The 14,285-nt window shown below is 43.8% G+C and overlaps 1 protein-coding gene across 1 annotated transcript in view; it reads left to right on the top strand.

The window, feature by feature from the left end:
• Positions 1–14,285, top strand: part of EXT1 (exostosin glycosyltransferase 1) — a 314,004-nt gene that overhangs the window by 261,169 nt on the left and 38,550 nt on the right. Inside the window, exons 2-3 of the mRNA XM_070382194.1 lie at positions 11,392–11,485; positions 12,956–13,063. Coding sequence (XP_070238295.1) covers positions 11,392–11,485; positions 12,956–13,063 — 202 coding nt within the window. The remainder of the gene's footprint in view (positions 1–11,391; positions 11,486–12,955; positions 13,064–14,285) is intronic.

Below are 14,285 nucleotides of genomic sequence, written 5' to 3'. Positions count from 1 at the left end.
TCATCTTTGCACCGATGCAGTGTTTATCATGACAGGAGGAGGTTCTCCAGTTTTTTTCTTTAGTTCAGATATGGAGAAAAGCCAGGTGATGGTTCAGTTTGAATAGTGCTGTGCACACATGTAACTTGAGTTGCAAATAATGTGGTTTATCAGAGCTGCTGAAACACGCATCTCCCCACCCCCTTCTCCCCTCAGTGTTCAGAGAGAAGACAAAATTTTTAACAAACTGCCAGGCCTTTGGAAATAGAGGCAGAGAAGGGATGGAAAATGTACAAAAGGAAGACACTATATGTAAACCACACTCCTTTCCCATCTCTAAGTCAGTTGGGCTCAGGCTGAACACAGGGAATACGGATCATCCTAGAAAGACCTGGCAAAGTCAAGAGTGGGCCATCTTGTGATAGTAGGTGGGCAGAGATAGTTATAACGAAGGGCTTTCCTCTCTTCCTTGTGTCTCCATTGCTTCCAAGCTCTTCTGCAAACCAGTGGACACTGAGAACTTTTCATCCATTTCAAACCTATGCTTTTTTTGTGTTTCTTTGTTTAGTATTTATTTATTTGGCTGTGCCCGGTCTCAGTTGCAGCATGCATGATCTTTGATCTTCTTTGTGGCATGTAGAATCTTTAGTTGAGGCATGTGGGGTCCCTGTTATTGTTCAGTCGCTAAGTCATGTCCAGCTCTTTGAGACCCTGTAGACTGCAGCACGCCAGTCCTCCCTGTCTCTTACTGTCTCCTGGAGTTTGCCCAAGTTCATGTCCATTGAATTGGTGATGCCATCCAACCATCTCATCCTCTAGTTCCCTGACCAGGGATCAAACCCCAGCTCCCTGCATTGGGAGCGCTTGGAGTCTTAGCCACTGGACTTCCAGAAGAAGTCCCCCATACCTGTGTTTGGAGTGGTTCCTATAGGCCAGGCCCTGGGGGGTGGTTTGGGAGGAAATTGGACCATGATCCTTCGGTCCTGACTCCTAAAGCCCAGTGGAAGAAAAAAAGAAAACAGGCAACTTAATCTGGAGGGAGCAGTAGACAGGTCACCCTGGGTACTGTGTGAGCAGCAAGAGGGTCTCTGGGCAGGACTTGGGGGTCAGGTTTTCTTCAGGGTGGAGAGGAAGAAGGATGTGTGGAAAAAGGAGTGCCCCATCCACAGGCTGCTCCCCAAGGAGAGGAGTCACCATCGAGGCTCGAGAGCCCATACTGACAGCCCGGTGCTGGCTTCTCAGCTTCAGTCCACACTTCCTGGCCCTGCTCCACTTGGCTTATCTTCATGGCGCAGAGCCTGGTGAAAGGTTAATGGTAAGATAATGACCTCAGGCTTCTCAGTTGTCCTCGAGTCGGTCCCAGACATTTAGCTTCTGCAGCCAAGACCTGGGTATGCCTCTTCTCAACCTATTTATCCGTCTGAGGTCACAGTCGCTGCTGGCTCCTTAATTATCGCTCCCTTCTCTTTCCACCCTGTACCCAGAGAGCCCTTTATTTAGCATTTTCAGAAATGCTTTATTTCCAATAAAAGAAAGAATTTAGACTAACGTGGCCTGGAATTGCATTTATCTCAGAGCAGTTTCGAGAAGGCGATGGCACCCCACTCCGGTACTCTTGCCTGGAAAATCCTATAGATGGAGGAGCCCGGTAGGCTGCAGTCCATGGGGTCGCTGAGGGTCGGACACGACTGAGCGACTTCACTTTCACTTTTCACTTTTATGCATTGGAGAAGGAAATGGCAACCCACTCCAGTGTTCTTGCCTGGAGAATCCCAGGGATGGCGGAGCCTGGTGGGCTGCCGTCTATGGGGTCGCACAGAGTTGGACACGACTAAAGTGACTTAGCAGCAGAGCAGTTTGGAATTTGGTATTTCTGAGCACAAGAGCAGGTGCTCCAAAAGCTCACCTCGTTCAGATAATAGGTTAACCTCCTAAGGTTGTTAACGTCCCCAGCACAGAGTGGGCTTCCCTGGTGGCTCAGATGGTAAAGAATCTGCTTGAAATGCTGAAGAACCCAGGTTCAATCTCTGGGTCAGAAAATCCCCTGGAGAAAGGAATGGCTCCCCACTCCAATATCCTTGCCTGGAGAATTCCATGGACAGAGGAGCCTGGCGGCCTGCAGTCCATCGGGTCCCAAAGAGTCAGACATGGGCACAGTATATTCCAAATCTTTCCCTTGTCCCTTATCTGGCACCATGTTACTGCTTCCTTCTAGGTGTCTCTGAGAACACAGAGTCTGCCTTGTACAAGCCCCACAAAACCTTGGCTCCTCAACTTCATCATCTATAAAAGGCGGCCACTTCACGTGGGGTTGTAGAGAGAAAGGGCAGGAATGAATGTGGATTGTTGCCCCACGCAGAGGAAGCATTTAATCAGTGGGGGGATGATTGTTGTAATTGTTACCATTAATGACTGTCCTCCTTTTGGCACCTGCTTTTACATTTTAGCCATTGAGCTGCTGTGTAATGAGCAGGAACCAAGGTGGCCTTCTGCACGGTGTGCCTGCTGCCTGTTAAACTCGTCAGTGTGTGCAGGTGAAGCTACCATCTGGTTACAGTTTACAGTTCTGAGCCTTCAGTGGGTATTAAGGGCAGAGATGGAGTAAGTGAGTTTAGACTTGATATGGGATTATGATCCAGTGTGTTCAGACACAATATTTTTATTCCAAGAGTCCGTCTGGCCCTTTCTTCTTCCCTGTGAAAAGCAGGTATACCTGTATCCAATTCCTGGGTGGCTCTGAGGCTTAAATGAGATAAAGTATGTGAGAGTTTGGTGCCTCCCACCCCAGCCAGAGCCCACACACTATTCCTCCTTCCTTTCTCAATATTGAAATGAATTTAAATGAACATAGAAAGAAAATGGTCTTCTGTGGAAAGCCGAGAAGTATGAAAGGGATTGGCAGCGTCATTCAGAGGAGCATCATTAAGCAATTGGTTCATAATCCTTGGCCTGACCAGGTGCCCCAGAGGTTCAAGTCCAGCAGAGTGGCCTGTGCTAGAATCTCACCATTTCCGAATAGCAAGAACCTTCCTGTCGGGAGCCACTGAGCGTCCCTGAGTCTGCAGCCACTCTGGTTACCAGCACCTCACACTAGGATAATCCATGTGCATTTCCTTGACTCGGGAATGTGGAGTAGCTCATTCACGGTCACAGAAACTGCACACAGGTGGTGTGAAGAGATGGAGGTTCCATGAGTCCCGTGAATTCACAAGGACCGCAGTGGGCCTGTACTTTTCCCTGTGTTGCTTACAAGACAACATGTAGAGATAAAATGGTGGCCAGTGGACCCATTTTCCAGCTAAAAGGTTGGTTCCCACTCATGGGCTTCTCAGTTCAAATCTGTGCCTTGGACCAATTTCATATTATTGCATGCTATGGATTTGGGGATTTTCTCACAAAAAATTGAAATTTGTTAATGTTAAATCTGTAGTAATCCACAAAAGGGCCATAGTTATTAAATGACAGAGCACCATCTCAGACTGAGCTCTGGATGTGACAGGGGGCAGAATTTCGAGTAGGGGAAAAAGAGTCCCTTGCAATGGGGCTGTCTGTTGCCAGTGCTTGAAACTAGGTCAACCGTTGAGGACATCACTGTGTCGGAAGCTGCATTTGTGTGAACTGCCCCAGGAGGCAGTGCCATGTAGTGGAGAGCAAAGGCCCTTTAGAATAAAACAGCCTGGAGCTGGAGCCTCATGCCTCCTTTGAGATGACCTGCATTGGCAAGGTTATGGGGCTCTCTGAACTCCATGCCTGCCTGTCTAGTTGGCTTACATCAAGTCCTACCTAAGAGTTCCTTCCATGATAGGTCATTGAGCCGTTCAGTGGCTCACGAGTGCCCACACGGGGTCATGTCTGAGGTCCAGCAGTTATCACACGTGATCTTTCCAGGGAGACCCTGCCTGTACCAGCAGCCTCACTGGCCCCTCCCCACCCCTGACCCCAGACTGTGGGCAGTTTATCTCACTGTCTCACTCCTCTGCTAGCTCCACCACCAGAAATGCCCATGGCCTCCTCTCAGGTCTTTGCTAGACTGATTCTTTTTTTTTTTTTTTTTTAATTTACTTTTATTTATTTACTTTTGGCCATGCTGGGTCTTCACTGCTTTGCTCAGGCTTTTCTCTAGTTGCAGCAAGCGGGGGCTCCTCTCTAGTGGTGGGGGGCTTCTCATTGCAGTGACTTCTCTGGTTGTGAAACACGGGCTCTAGGGTGTGTGAGCTTCGATAGTTGTGGCACGTGGGCTCAGTAGTTGGGCTCCCAGGCTCTAGAGCACAGGCTCAGTAGTTGGGCTCCCAGGCTTAGTTGCTCTGTGGAATGTGGGGTCTTCCCAGATCAGCGATTGAACCTATGTCTCCCGCATTGGCAGGCAGATTCTTTACCACTGAGCCACAAGGAAAGCCCCAGACTGGGTCTTGCTCTTCCTTTAATATTTGGCTCAGAGTCTCCCTTCCTCCAGGAGACATGCTTTCTTCTCACTCTTCCCACGAGAGCCAAGGGGTGACTTGTCATTGGTCTTCTCTGCATCCTTGCCTCCATCCTCCCATATCCCTCACTAAATGACAATCATTTGATAACACATCTACCTTCTCCCTGGAGAAGTACTGTTCCTTGAACAGTACTTGACACACGGTAGGCATTCAGCTAATGTTTGCTGAATGAATAAAGAAAGTACAGCAGAGATGCTGAGGAAGCTTATTTCCCTTATCCCACAGCACTGTAACTACAGCAGTCTTAAGTTGTTTTTGTGTTCTTTCTTTCTTTTTTTTCCTTCAGAAATGTGATTCCACCCTGGGGGTAAGAAAAGAAGTTTAAGTACTTATGAGGATGGGGGGCTGAGAGAAAACAAATCAGCTATAGAAGTTTACTTACTTTATTTCTTTATTATTATTTTTAATTCTTAAGCCCAGTGTGAACCCTTAACTGTGGCATATGAAATCTAGTTCCATGACCAGGGATCAACCCAGGACCCCTCCACTGGGAGCACAGAGCCTTAGCTACTAAACTACCAGGGAAGTCCCTCACTTAGTTTGTAAATAAATACTTGAGACAAACAGTAGCATCATTGGGGGAGACTAAAACTGTGTGACTACAGAGATGCGGGCTTGCCTCACTTCTTCCCTGTCCTCTTTGATTAGCAGAAAATAGCCTCGCATGGCAGATTGCTACTAAGGAATTGTAGGAAGCCCAGGAGGACCCGTGGGCACACTGTGCCAGCAGCATCCTTGGCTGTGGAGCTTTTGATAATAAGGCAAAATCCTTTCAATTAGAAGCTGCTGTTGTGATTCATAGCTTCTGTTTTTGTTTAATTTCCAAGGGTCTGCTCCACACTTCTCCCTGGCACTGTCTTTGGGAATCTGATCTTTTTTATTTGTTTGTTACTTTTTTGAAATGTTTTTATTCCTCTTGAATTGCTGTAGTTTCTACAAAAATTTACAGTCATGTAGTGCATTGCAGTTTCTACTGTATGCACTTAATCTCATTTAATCCTCACATCTCTGAGGCTCAGAGGAGCTAAACAGTTTGCACAGGGACACACGGAAAGTGGTAGGTCCAGAACCCAAGTTCTTCAGCCCAGGCTTTCTGACTTCAAGTTGGCTGTACTTTCCATTCTATCTGGTTGCCTCCCTTCCATCATCATAATCACAGCTACCATTTATGGATTGTTTATAGAGTGTAATAGGCTTTCGTTAAAATGTATCATTTAATCCTCCCAGTAAAAGTATTATCCCCATTTTGCCAACCAGGAAACTAAGATCTAGACAAATTCAATAACTTTTCCCAAGATCACTCAGTTTGTGAATAGCCAAGATAAAAGTGGAACCCAGGCTTGGCCTGGTCTAAAGCTGCTTAAGCTTTAGACCACTAAGCTCTTAATTACTAAGCTCTTCACTACCATGCCAGTGGTTCTCAAAATTTAGGGTGCATCTTAATTACCTGGAGGGCTTATTAAAACATGGAATTCTGGGCCCTTCCCCCAGAGTTTCTGAGTCAGCAGGCCTGGGTGAGGCTGAGAATTGACGTTTCTACCAGTTTCCCAGATGATGCTTCTAGTTGGAAGAGTGTACTGTGAGGAGCCCAGCACTAATGCCACATTGCCCTGCACCCATTTCCTGGTCGCACTGAATTGCTGCCAGCCAAAAAAGGAAAAAAGAATGCGTTTCATATGGAGGGGAAGGACTTCAATTATGCATTATTATATGGCCCATTTTAAATGGGGTGTATCCCATGTATTATTCAATACACCTTTAAGGAGAAAATTATTACGGTCGTAGAATGGTTTTGGTTTCTAGGTTAAATATGGGGTCATGTCATTTTTACTGCATTTTTCATTACAGTAGTTTATAGAAACTGTTCTACCTTCTGTGTCATCATCTATATAAGCAGGGACTTAATGGCCATCTGAAAAGGGTAACAAAAGCATTATTAATTAAATCTGTATCTGAGATTAGTTGCCTCCCTCATCTACTTACCTTCTTGCTTAGGATCTCATATGTTCATTATTTCTTGTTTTTAAGAAGTTTATGACTTCAATATGATTTATACTTCTAAGCTTAAATCATAGGTAAGAAGTGGTCACTAAAAAGACTGTCCCCCTCACTTGACCTGTCCTCTCCCCATGTTTTCCCCCATCCCTATCCACTGGTAACCACTAATCTGTTCTCCATCCCTGTAATTATGTTAGTTGATTAATGCTATATAAGTGGGATAATTCAGTGTGTGTCCTTTCAAGATTGGATTTTTCACTGAGAATAATTTCCTGAAGGTTGCTTGTGTGTATCTGTACATACAAGCCTGAAGTTTTCCAGTTCATATGATGGCAGTAGCTGTGCTGAGACCATGCATGTCTCCCAACATGGATGCAGCAGTGTATTCTAGGGGAGGCATCTACTAATTCATGCATTAATTTACTCAACATGTGTTTCTTGAAGGCCTACTATGTGTCTGTCACCAGTGCTGGAGCCAGAAGATCAGGGGAGACCTTTCACCCATATAGTGGGGGGGCATGCCTTGCCAGGGTTCATGGAGAGACATTTCCTTTTTTTTGCTAGTAAGTATTCTAAGTTATACATGCACCACAATTGGTTGAATGATTCACCCATTAAAGGATATTTGGATAGTTTACAGTTTGGGGCTATTAAGGATAAAACTGTGAACATTCATGGACAAGTTTCTGCATGAAAATAAACTTTCATTTCTCTGGGATAAATGCCCAAGTATGCAATTGCTGGGTCATACACTAAGCTCATTTTTAGTTCTAAAAGAAACTGCCAGACTATTTTCCAATGGGGCTGTACCATAGTACCTTCCCACCAGCAATATATGAGGTTTATATTCCAGTTTCTCATCAGCACCTGTTGTCATCTGTCCTTTTGATTATAGCCATCTTTGTGGTATAAAATAATATCTTATAGTTTTGATTTGCATTTCCCTAATGACTAATGGTTAAGTATCTTTTCATGTGCTTATTGGCACTTGGCATATTTTCTCTGGAACAGTATCTATTCAAAGCCTTTGCCTATTTTTAAATTGGATTATTTATCCTGATTGTTGGTTTGCAAGAGTTCTTTACCTTTGGTGGATAAAGCCACTTACCAAATTGATAATTTGAAAATATTTGCTTTCTTTTCTATAGGTTGTCTTCACTTTCTTGATGAGAGCTGAGGTAGAGGGATCCTAGTCTTCTCAGCTATACTCACCTACCTTAGAGCTTCTGTAAGGCAGAGCTAGTGAGGGTTGGTAATGGAGCGGATCTTGGCTCAGATGCCCCAGATGCTCACAGTTCTTGCTGAGATTTGGTAGATTTTCCTGAACGAATGGTTTTCCACGTGTCATGATGCTCTTAGGACAATTTCCAGAAATTGTCAATGAATGTTCTTTGTTAAACTTTTTATTTTATATTGCATCATAGTTAATTAACAATGTGTTAGTTTCAGGTATACAGCAAAGTGATTTAGTTAGACATACACACATATCTATTCTTTTTCAAATTCTTTTTCCAGTTAGGTTATTGCAGAATATTGAGCCACGTTCCCTGTGCTGTACAGTAGGTCCTTGTTGGTTTTCTGTTTTAAATACAACAGTGTGTACATGCCGTCTCAAACTTCCTAACTATGCCCTCCCTTCCCCAGCTCTTACCCCCTGGTAGCTGTAAGGTCATTCGAAGTCTGAGTCTGTTTCTGTTTTGTAAATAGTTCATGCATATCAGCTTTTTCAGTGAATGTTCTTATACTTGGTATCAGGTAAATTGGTGTTTTGCTGGAAGGAGCATCCACAGAATTCCTTACTGTGTCATTCTGGAAGGCCAGCCTTCCACAGTGTACTGAGAACACCTACCCCCAGGGAGATACTACCCCTGAAATCCTCGTCAGCCTTTTTTACTTATCTGATGAGGCTTTGGTAGGTCTAGCAGCAGGAGAAGCATCTTTTCCAGGACTAGAACAGTGCTTGGAACATAGTATTTCTTGAAAGAATGACTGAGTAAATGAGTTTGAGCTCTTAGAAGGAGGTAGATGTGGGCGTATGAGCAGACCAAAGAGCTGAGTAGGGAGAGTACCACACATTCGCGTGGTTCTATTAGGACCATCAGCCCCTTGCAGGCGTCATCATTTCTTCAGTTGTCGTACACAGTCATTCATAGGCTCACTGTCACTAGAGCTGATGGTTCATGGGCTGAGCATGGTGAGAAATAGGAAAATCATTGTTTTAAGTTGTACGTGCTTATGTTTTTGTATGTCTTTGTATGTCAGTATAAATACGCACATTGCACATTGGATAGACAAGCAGATTTCTATAGAAATATGTGTGTCATGCTAAGTCACTTCAGCCATGTTCGACTCTTTGTGACCCTATGGACAGTAGCCCACCAGGCTCCTCTGTCCATGGGATTTTCCAGACAAGAATACTGGAGTGGGTTGCCATGCCCAGGGATTGAACCTGTGTCTTTCGTCTCTTGCATTGGCAGGCAGATTCTTTACCACTGACACCAGCTGGGAAGTCCCTTAGACACATACATACATACAGTGGCTGTGGAAACTTTTGGAGCGGTGGGATAGTCTCAAAGGGACATAAACTAATGAAAGAATAAAGACGGGAGGACTTCCCTGGCGGTCCAGTGATTAAGCCTTTGCTTCCAGTGTGGAGCATGCAGGTTCAATCCTTGGTCCTGAAGCTAAGAAGCCACATGCCTCACAACTAAAAAAACCTAAAAACAGAAAACAGAACAAATATTGTAACAAATTCAATAAAGACTTTTAAAACATGGTCCACATCAAAACAAACAAACAAAAAACCTTGAGAAATACTTTAAAAAATAATAATAATTATGGAATATTCCAGACAATCTTTAGTCATCTTGCCCAACTGACTCATTTTGCAGATGAGGAAACTGAGGCCCAGAAAGCCCATTGTTTCACTTTGAACTTCACAGCTTGCCTAGTGGGTTCCTGATTCCAGCAAGAATGCTTGTCCCCTTTCTCCTGTTACCTTTTATGTGAATGAACACTAGCTTCAATCATGAAGCTTGATTCCATACATCAGCAAATCCCTCTCTACAACCACTTAAAAATCCACACCTTGAATACTGTCATTTGAGTTTTTCCTCAAGTTTTCTGCTTTTCTTCTCCCTCTGCTCCCTCACTCAAGTAAATTCTGCAGCTGAAAACTTTGAAACTTGTTACAATCCAGAACATTAATAGGGTTTTACATTTTTAGCAGCCTAATGATGAGGAGGTAGGGCCTTCTGTTCCAGCCCCTTAGGGGTTTCTATTCTGGGTATTTATTAAACTTTGCTGTAGCCTCAAGTATATTTGACCTTTTTATATTAAAGTTTCAGTTTAAACTTTATACATACATTGTGTGTGTTTCCCTGGTCTCGATTGATTAGGTAGATATTCAGACATTATCAACAGTTGAGCCCGAGATCCTTGTCAATTATTTTCTTATGTTTGGTGAGGAAAAGAGAAGCCAGTACTAACATAATTTAATATTTTTTTCATTTAGCTAAATTAGAGCCCTCTTAAAAACCTTTCCACTTTGAAGTCTATTTTACAGTTTAATTAACGCAGCAAGGATATTCTTTTTTCTTTCTTTCTTTTTTAAAATTTTTACTCTCAATGGAGATAATCCATTCATGGTGACCTTTTCTTGTGCAAATTAGTTGTACACGCTTGTTTAAGCAAATGGTCCTGTGCATGATGTCTCTTCTTAATGACGGGTTTATAATTGAAAATTGGCTTACTCCCATATGCCTAGTTTGTATAAGATTATAAAAATAGATGTGGACTTTAAAAATATAAATGTATATATCAGTATCCCCAAAAGAGGAGGGAAGAATTCAGTGCCTTCAGGCTATGATTAAATTAGACTATTAGAGTCAGAAAATGCCAGTGACATATGCTACTGTCAAAGGCACACCTGTCTGCTGAGCCCAGGAAGTTCTTGAAAAACGAGAGTGATTTCATACTAGCGTGATTTCATCCTAGCCCTGAGAAGCTGGGCCTTCCCAGGACATGAGCCTTCTCCAGTTTCCCAACTTTGCTTCAACTCCGAGTGAACTTTCAGCTGTATGTTTAGGACTGGGTTTGTGGAAATCATGTTTCAAGTGCCAGCCCTAAACAAAATGAGCTGCTTGTTGTCTTTCCCTGCACTCCACTGACATAAAGAGACAGGTGACATTCCTGTTTTATTTTGCATTTTTTCAAGTGCAATAACAACGTGAGCTGGCTCAATGGTATTTGAGTAAAAGACACGATCATCTCATCTCTTGCCCAGTTTCCCACAGCCCTGAGTATTTTTTCTTCTCTTGTTATTTCTTCTCTTTCCCAGTTTCTTGGGCTGGCTCTTTCTCTCTTTCCTCCATGCCAACCATTCTTACACAGGAGTGTTTGTCTGGGGTAACCGAATGTTCTTGGTTAAAAGTAGAAACTCCAGCTTGAAGGAGAAAATAAATGTTTTGTGCTCAGAATGGAGGTTTCCTGAGTAGATTTTAATAGCATGGTTTCTTGGGGTAGGTAGGAAACAAGAGCAGTCTTCAGGTTCCTGAATGATATGGCATTATAAAAGAACAACTAGCAGTGATTATTTTTTTAAGCTGATGAAGGCAACCTATTTTTGCCAAGACACGAAAAAACCTGATTTGCAAAGTAAAGGCTGAGCAAGCCAAAATGTCACTGAGACCATCAGACTTGTCTTTTACGTATTATTTGCACAAGACTCTAATTGCTTTGTCCAGTGGGAAGGGTCATATTTCCATTCCGTCATGCAACAACCCTTCCTGCCTTCCCCCTGGAAAAGGGGGGGCTGGCTTGTGTACCACCCAAGTTGCTCTGGGTGGCTTCACGCACCCTAGGTATGCCCATTCACTCCGCCTCCTTCTTAATGATCTTTGTTTGCTGATGGCACCTCTTCTCCTTCTAGATATGATTATCGGGAAATGCTGCACAATGCCACTTTCTGTCTGGTTCCTCGTGGTCGCAGGCTTGGGTCCTTCAGGTTCCTGGAGGCTCTGCAGGTAAGAGACCCTGATCATCCCCAGAACAGAGTTGAGAACTGACATCAGACAGGGGGTGGGGTGAGGGGAGAAGGGTTCACCTTAACACATCTCCTGGGATCTAAACCAAATGCATGGTTTGCCTGGAACACCTGAAATCTGTTTTCCCAAGAAAATCTGCAACCTTTTATATGCGTGAGGGGCAGAAGGAGGATTTACACCCTGCCTTTGGACATGAGGAGATTCAGTGGGAATCTCAAGGGAAGGTAGGTTCTCAGAGATGGGCTTGCAAACAGAGAGTAGATCTGACTGCCCACCAGGCAGCAGAGCCGGACTCCTCATGGAGGCTCAGCCCTCCTCCTTGGAAGCCAGTTTCAACAGCAGTAAAGATGGCTAATGAGTGGTATTTCCCCAAATCAAACTTGTTCTGTCCCCATTGCAGTCATCACTTGGCTTCTCTGAATTCTGAGCATGACCCCCAGCAAGACAGAGTCACTCTCTCAGCCTGGCTCTTCCAGGCTCTGCAGTTCTGAGGTCCCAGAGCTTCAGGACTCTTTTGCCATTAACCTTTACTCTCTGCGGTTCTCACCCAGAAGTTGCATCCAGCCTTCCTTGTTGCAAGAAAGCACGCCTCCCACCTCTCGCTGCCTCCTCTCCTGAGCTCCTGGCTGCTGTGACTTTCTCCCTTTGCACTCTGCCCTGCCTGGATCTGTGCTTTCATCACCATGCTTCCAGTGTTCTGTCTTGTCCTCCAGCAGGAGGGCTTCCTTGCCTTGAAAGTCTTTTCTGACATGTTCTAGGAAGCATATCATCCCTAACATTCTCGTAGCCTCTGGGTATGTTACATGGAGCAAATTGGTCTCTGCTTAGGATTACGAGTTCTTTGCAACCAGAATTTTGTCATTAGCCTGGTGTTTTTAGGCTCTTAGGTCACTGTTCCGGTAGTAAGTTGGTCAGGATCCTTCCACACTGAAGAGATCAAGTCTGGTTTGGGTGTTTGCCTGGCCTGGTGAGCACCCTGTAAGAATTAAGTCCACAAAGTGCTTTATCAGGAAAACCAAGTCCTGTTCAGCTCTTTGTTGCTCAGGACATTGGCATGAAGCACTTTGCACAAGAACTGTAGCGTTTTCATTGACAAGACCATGTTTGTTCAAGGTGGGGTTTATGCTAGGATTTTGTTGGTGAACGATTTTGTTACGTCAGTAAAATTTCTTCAGCGAGGCCAGTTGTTTCCCTAGAAGTAAGGTCAGCCAAACCAGGTATAAGAATAGAAATGGGGTTTTCACATTCCAAGGCACAACTTGCAAATGGTAAAATCTCAGCTGGATACGGACAGCCTTCATGTGACTTCACGAAAGCCCACTTTTCTATTGACCTCAGCAGTCCAGGATTCATGTCAGTAATTGAATTTGTACCGATTTCACCCTCCTCATTGGAAGGGTTCCTCCTGCCACCACCTCCCTCACACTCACAGTGTCCTTCTTTGTACAGGCCGCCTGTGTCCCTGTGATGCTCAGCAATGGATGGGAGTTGCCATTCTCTGAAGTGATTAATTGGAACCAAGCTGCCGTCATAGGCGATGAGAGATTGTTATTACAGGTAAGGAAGGGGTGGTGGCCTTCCCCAGATCAGTGGGTTATTGCTGCCCCGCACAAACTTTCAAAGAAGATGAATCCAAAAGGTCAGCTCTATAAAAGAAATTTTATCAGGAGAAAATTGCCTGTGTCGTGGTGAATATGAAGTCATTTAACATGACCGTTCACTTCCTAGTATGCAGTCTCCTCAGATCCAGGGAATATATACTCGGATAAGGAGAAGCTACAGGTGGAGGACATGAATGTTGATACTGACAAGAGATGTCTGTCTACCCCCTTCAATTTCTGTAATATTTAGAAATCATGCCAGAGAGTTCTTGTACAATTCTGCTGCCACTTTGTACTCCTTTCCCATTTCCATATTTGCCTTCAGATTAATTTTCAGAAAGACAGGTCTCTAGGGCTGATTCTTGCCATTAGTGTTATCATTGCTCAAATGATCTAGTCTGGGTTAGTGTTATCTTTAAGATGTATATTTAAAAGAACAGCCTCAAATGAAAATGTGTGTGTGGGGGGTTGTCTTGTATTTTTGGCCATGTAGATTTTTTTTTCCATTTCATTTTATTGTTGTAAAAATACGTAACGTGAAATCCACTCTCTTTACCAATTTTGACGTATACTCATTATGGTTGAGTATAGGTAAATACAGTGTATTACAGCAGGTCTCTAGGCTTATTCATCTCGCTTAACTGAAATTTTATGCCCACTGATGAGTAACTCCTCAGTTCCCATCCCCCAATCCCTGGTCACTACCATTCTACTCTCTAATTCTATGGACTTGACTATTTTAGATACCTTATATAAGTGGAGGACTTCCCAGATGGCTCAGTGGTAAAATACTTTGCCTGCCTGCCAATGAAGGAGATGCAAGAGACGTGGGTTTGATCCCTGGATCGGGAAGATCCCCTGGAGAAGGAAATGGCAACCCACTCCAGTATTCTTGCCTGGAAAATTCTATGGACAGAGGACCCTGGTGGGTTACAGTCCATGGGGTCACAAAAAGTCAGACACAACTGAGCAACTGAACACATGAAAGTGGACTCATGAAATATTTTTCTTTCCATGACTGGTTTATTTCACTTAGTGTAGTATCTTCAAGTTTCAACAATGCTGTCCTGTATTGCAGAATTAAGACTTACTAATTATTCAAATGTTCCTATTACCCAAAGTGATCCACAGATTCAAGGGAATTCCTACCAAAATCCCAGTGGCTTTTTTTTTTTTTT

This window comes from Bos mutus, chromosome 14 (genome assembly GCF_027580195.1).
Source record: "Bos mutus isolate GX-2022 chromosome 14, NWIPB_WYAK_1.1, whole genome shotgun sequence".
In the NCBI taxonomy this organism is placed as follows: domain Eukaryota; kingdom Metazoa; phylum Chordata; class Mammalia; order Artiodactyla; family Bovidae; genus Bos; species Bos mutus.
This window is presented reverse-complemented; position numbering and strand designations above follow the sequence as displayed.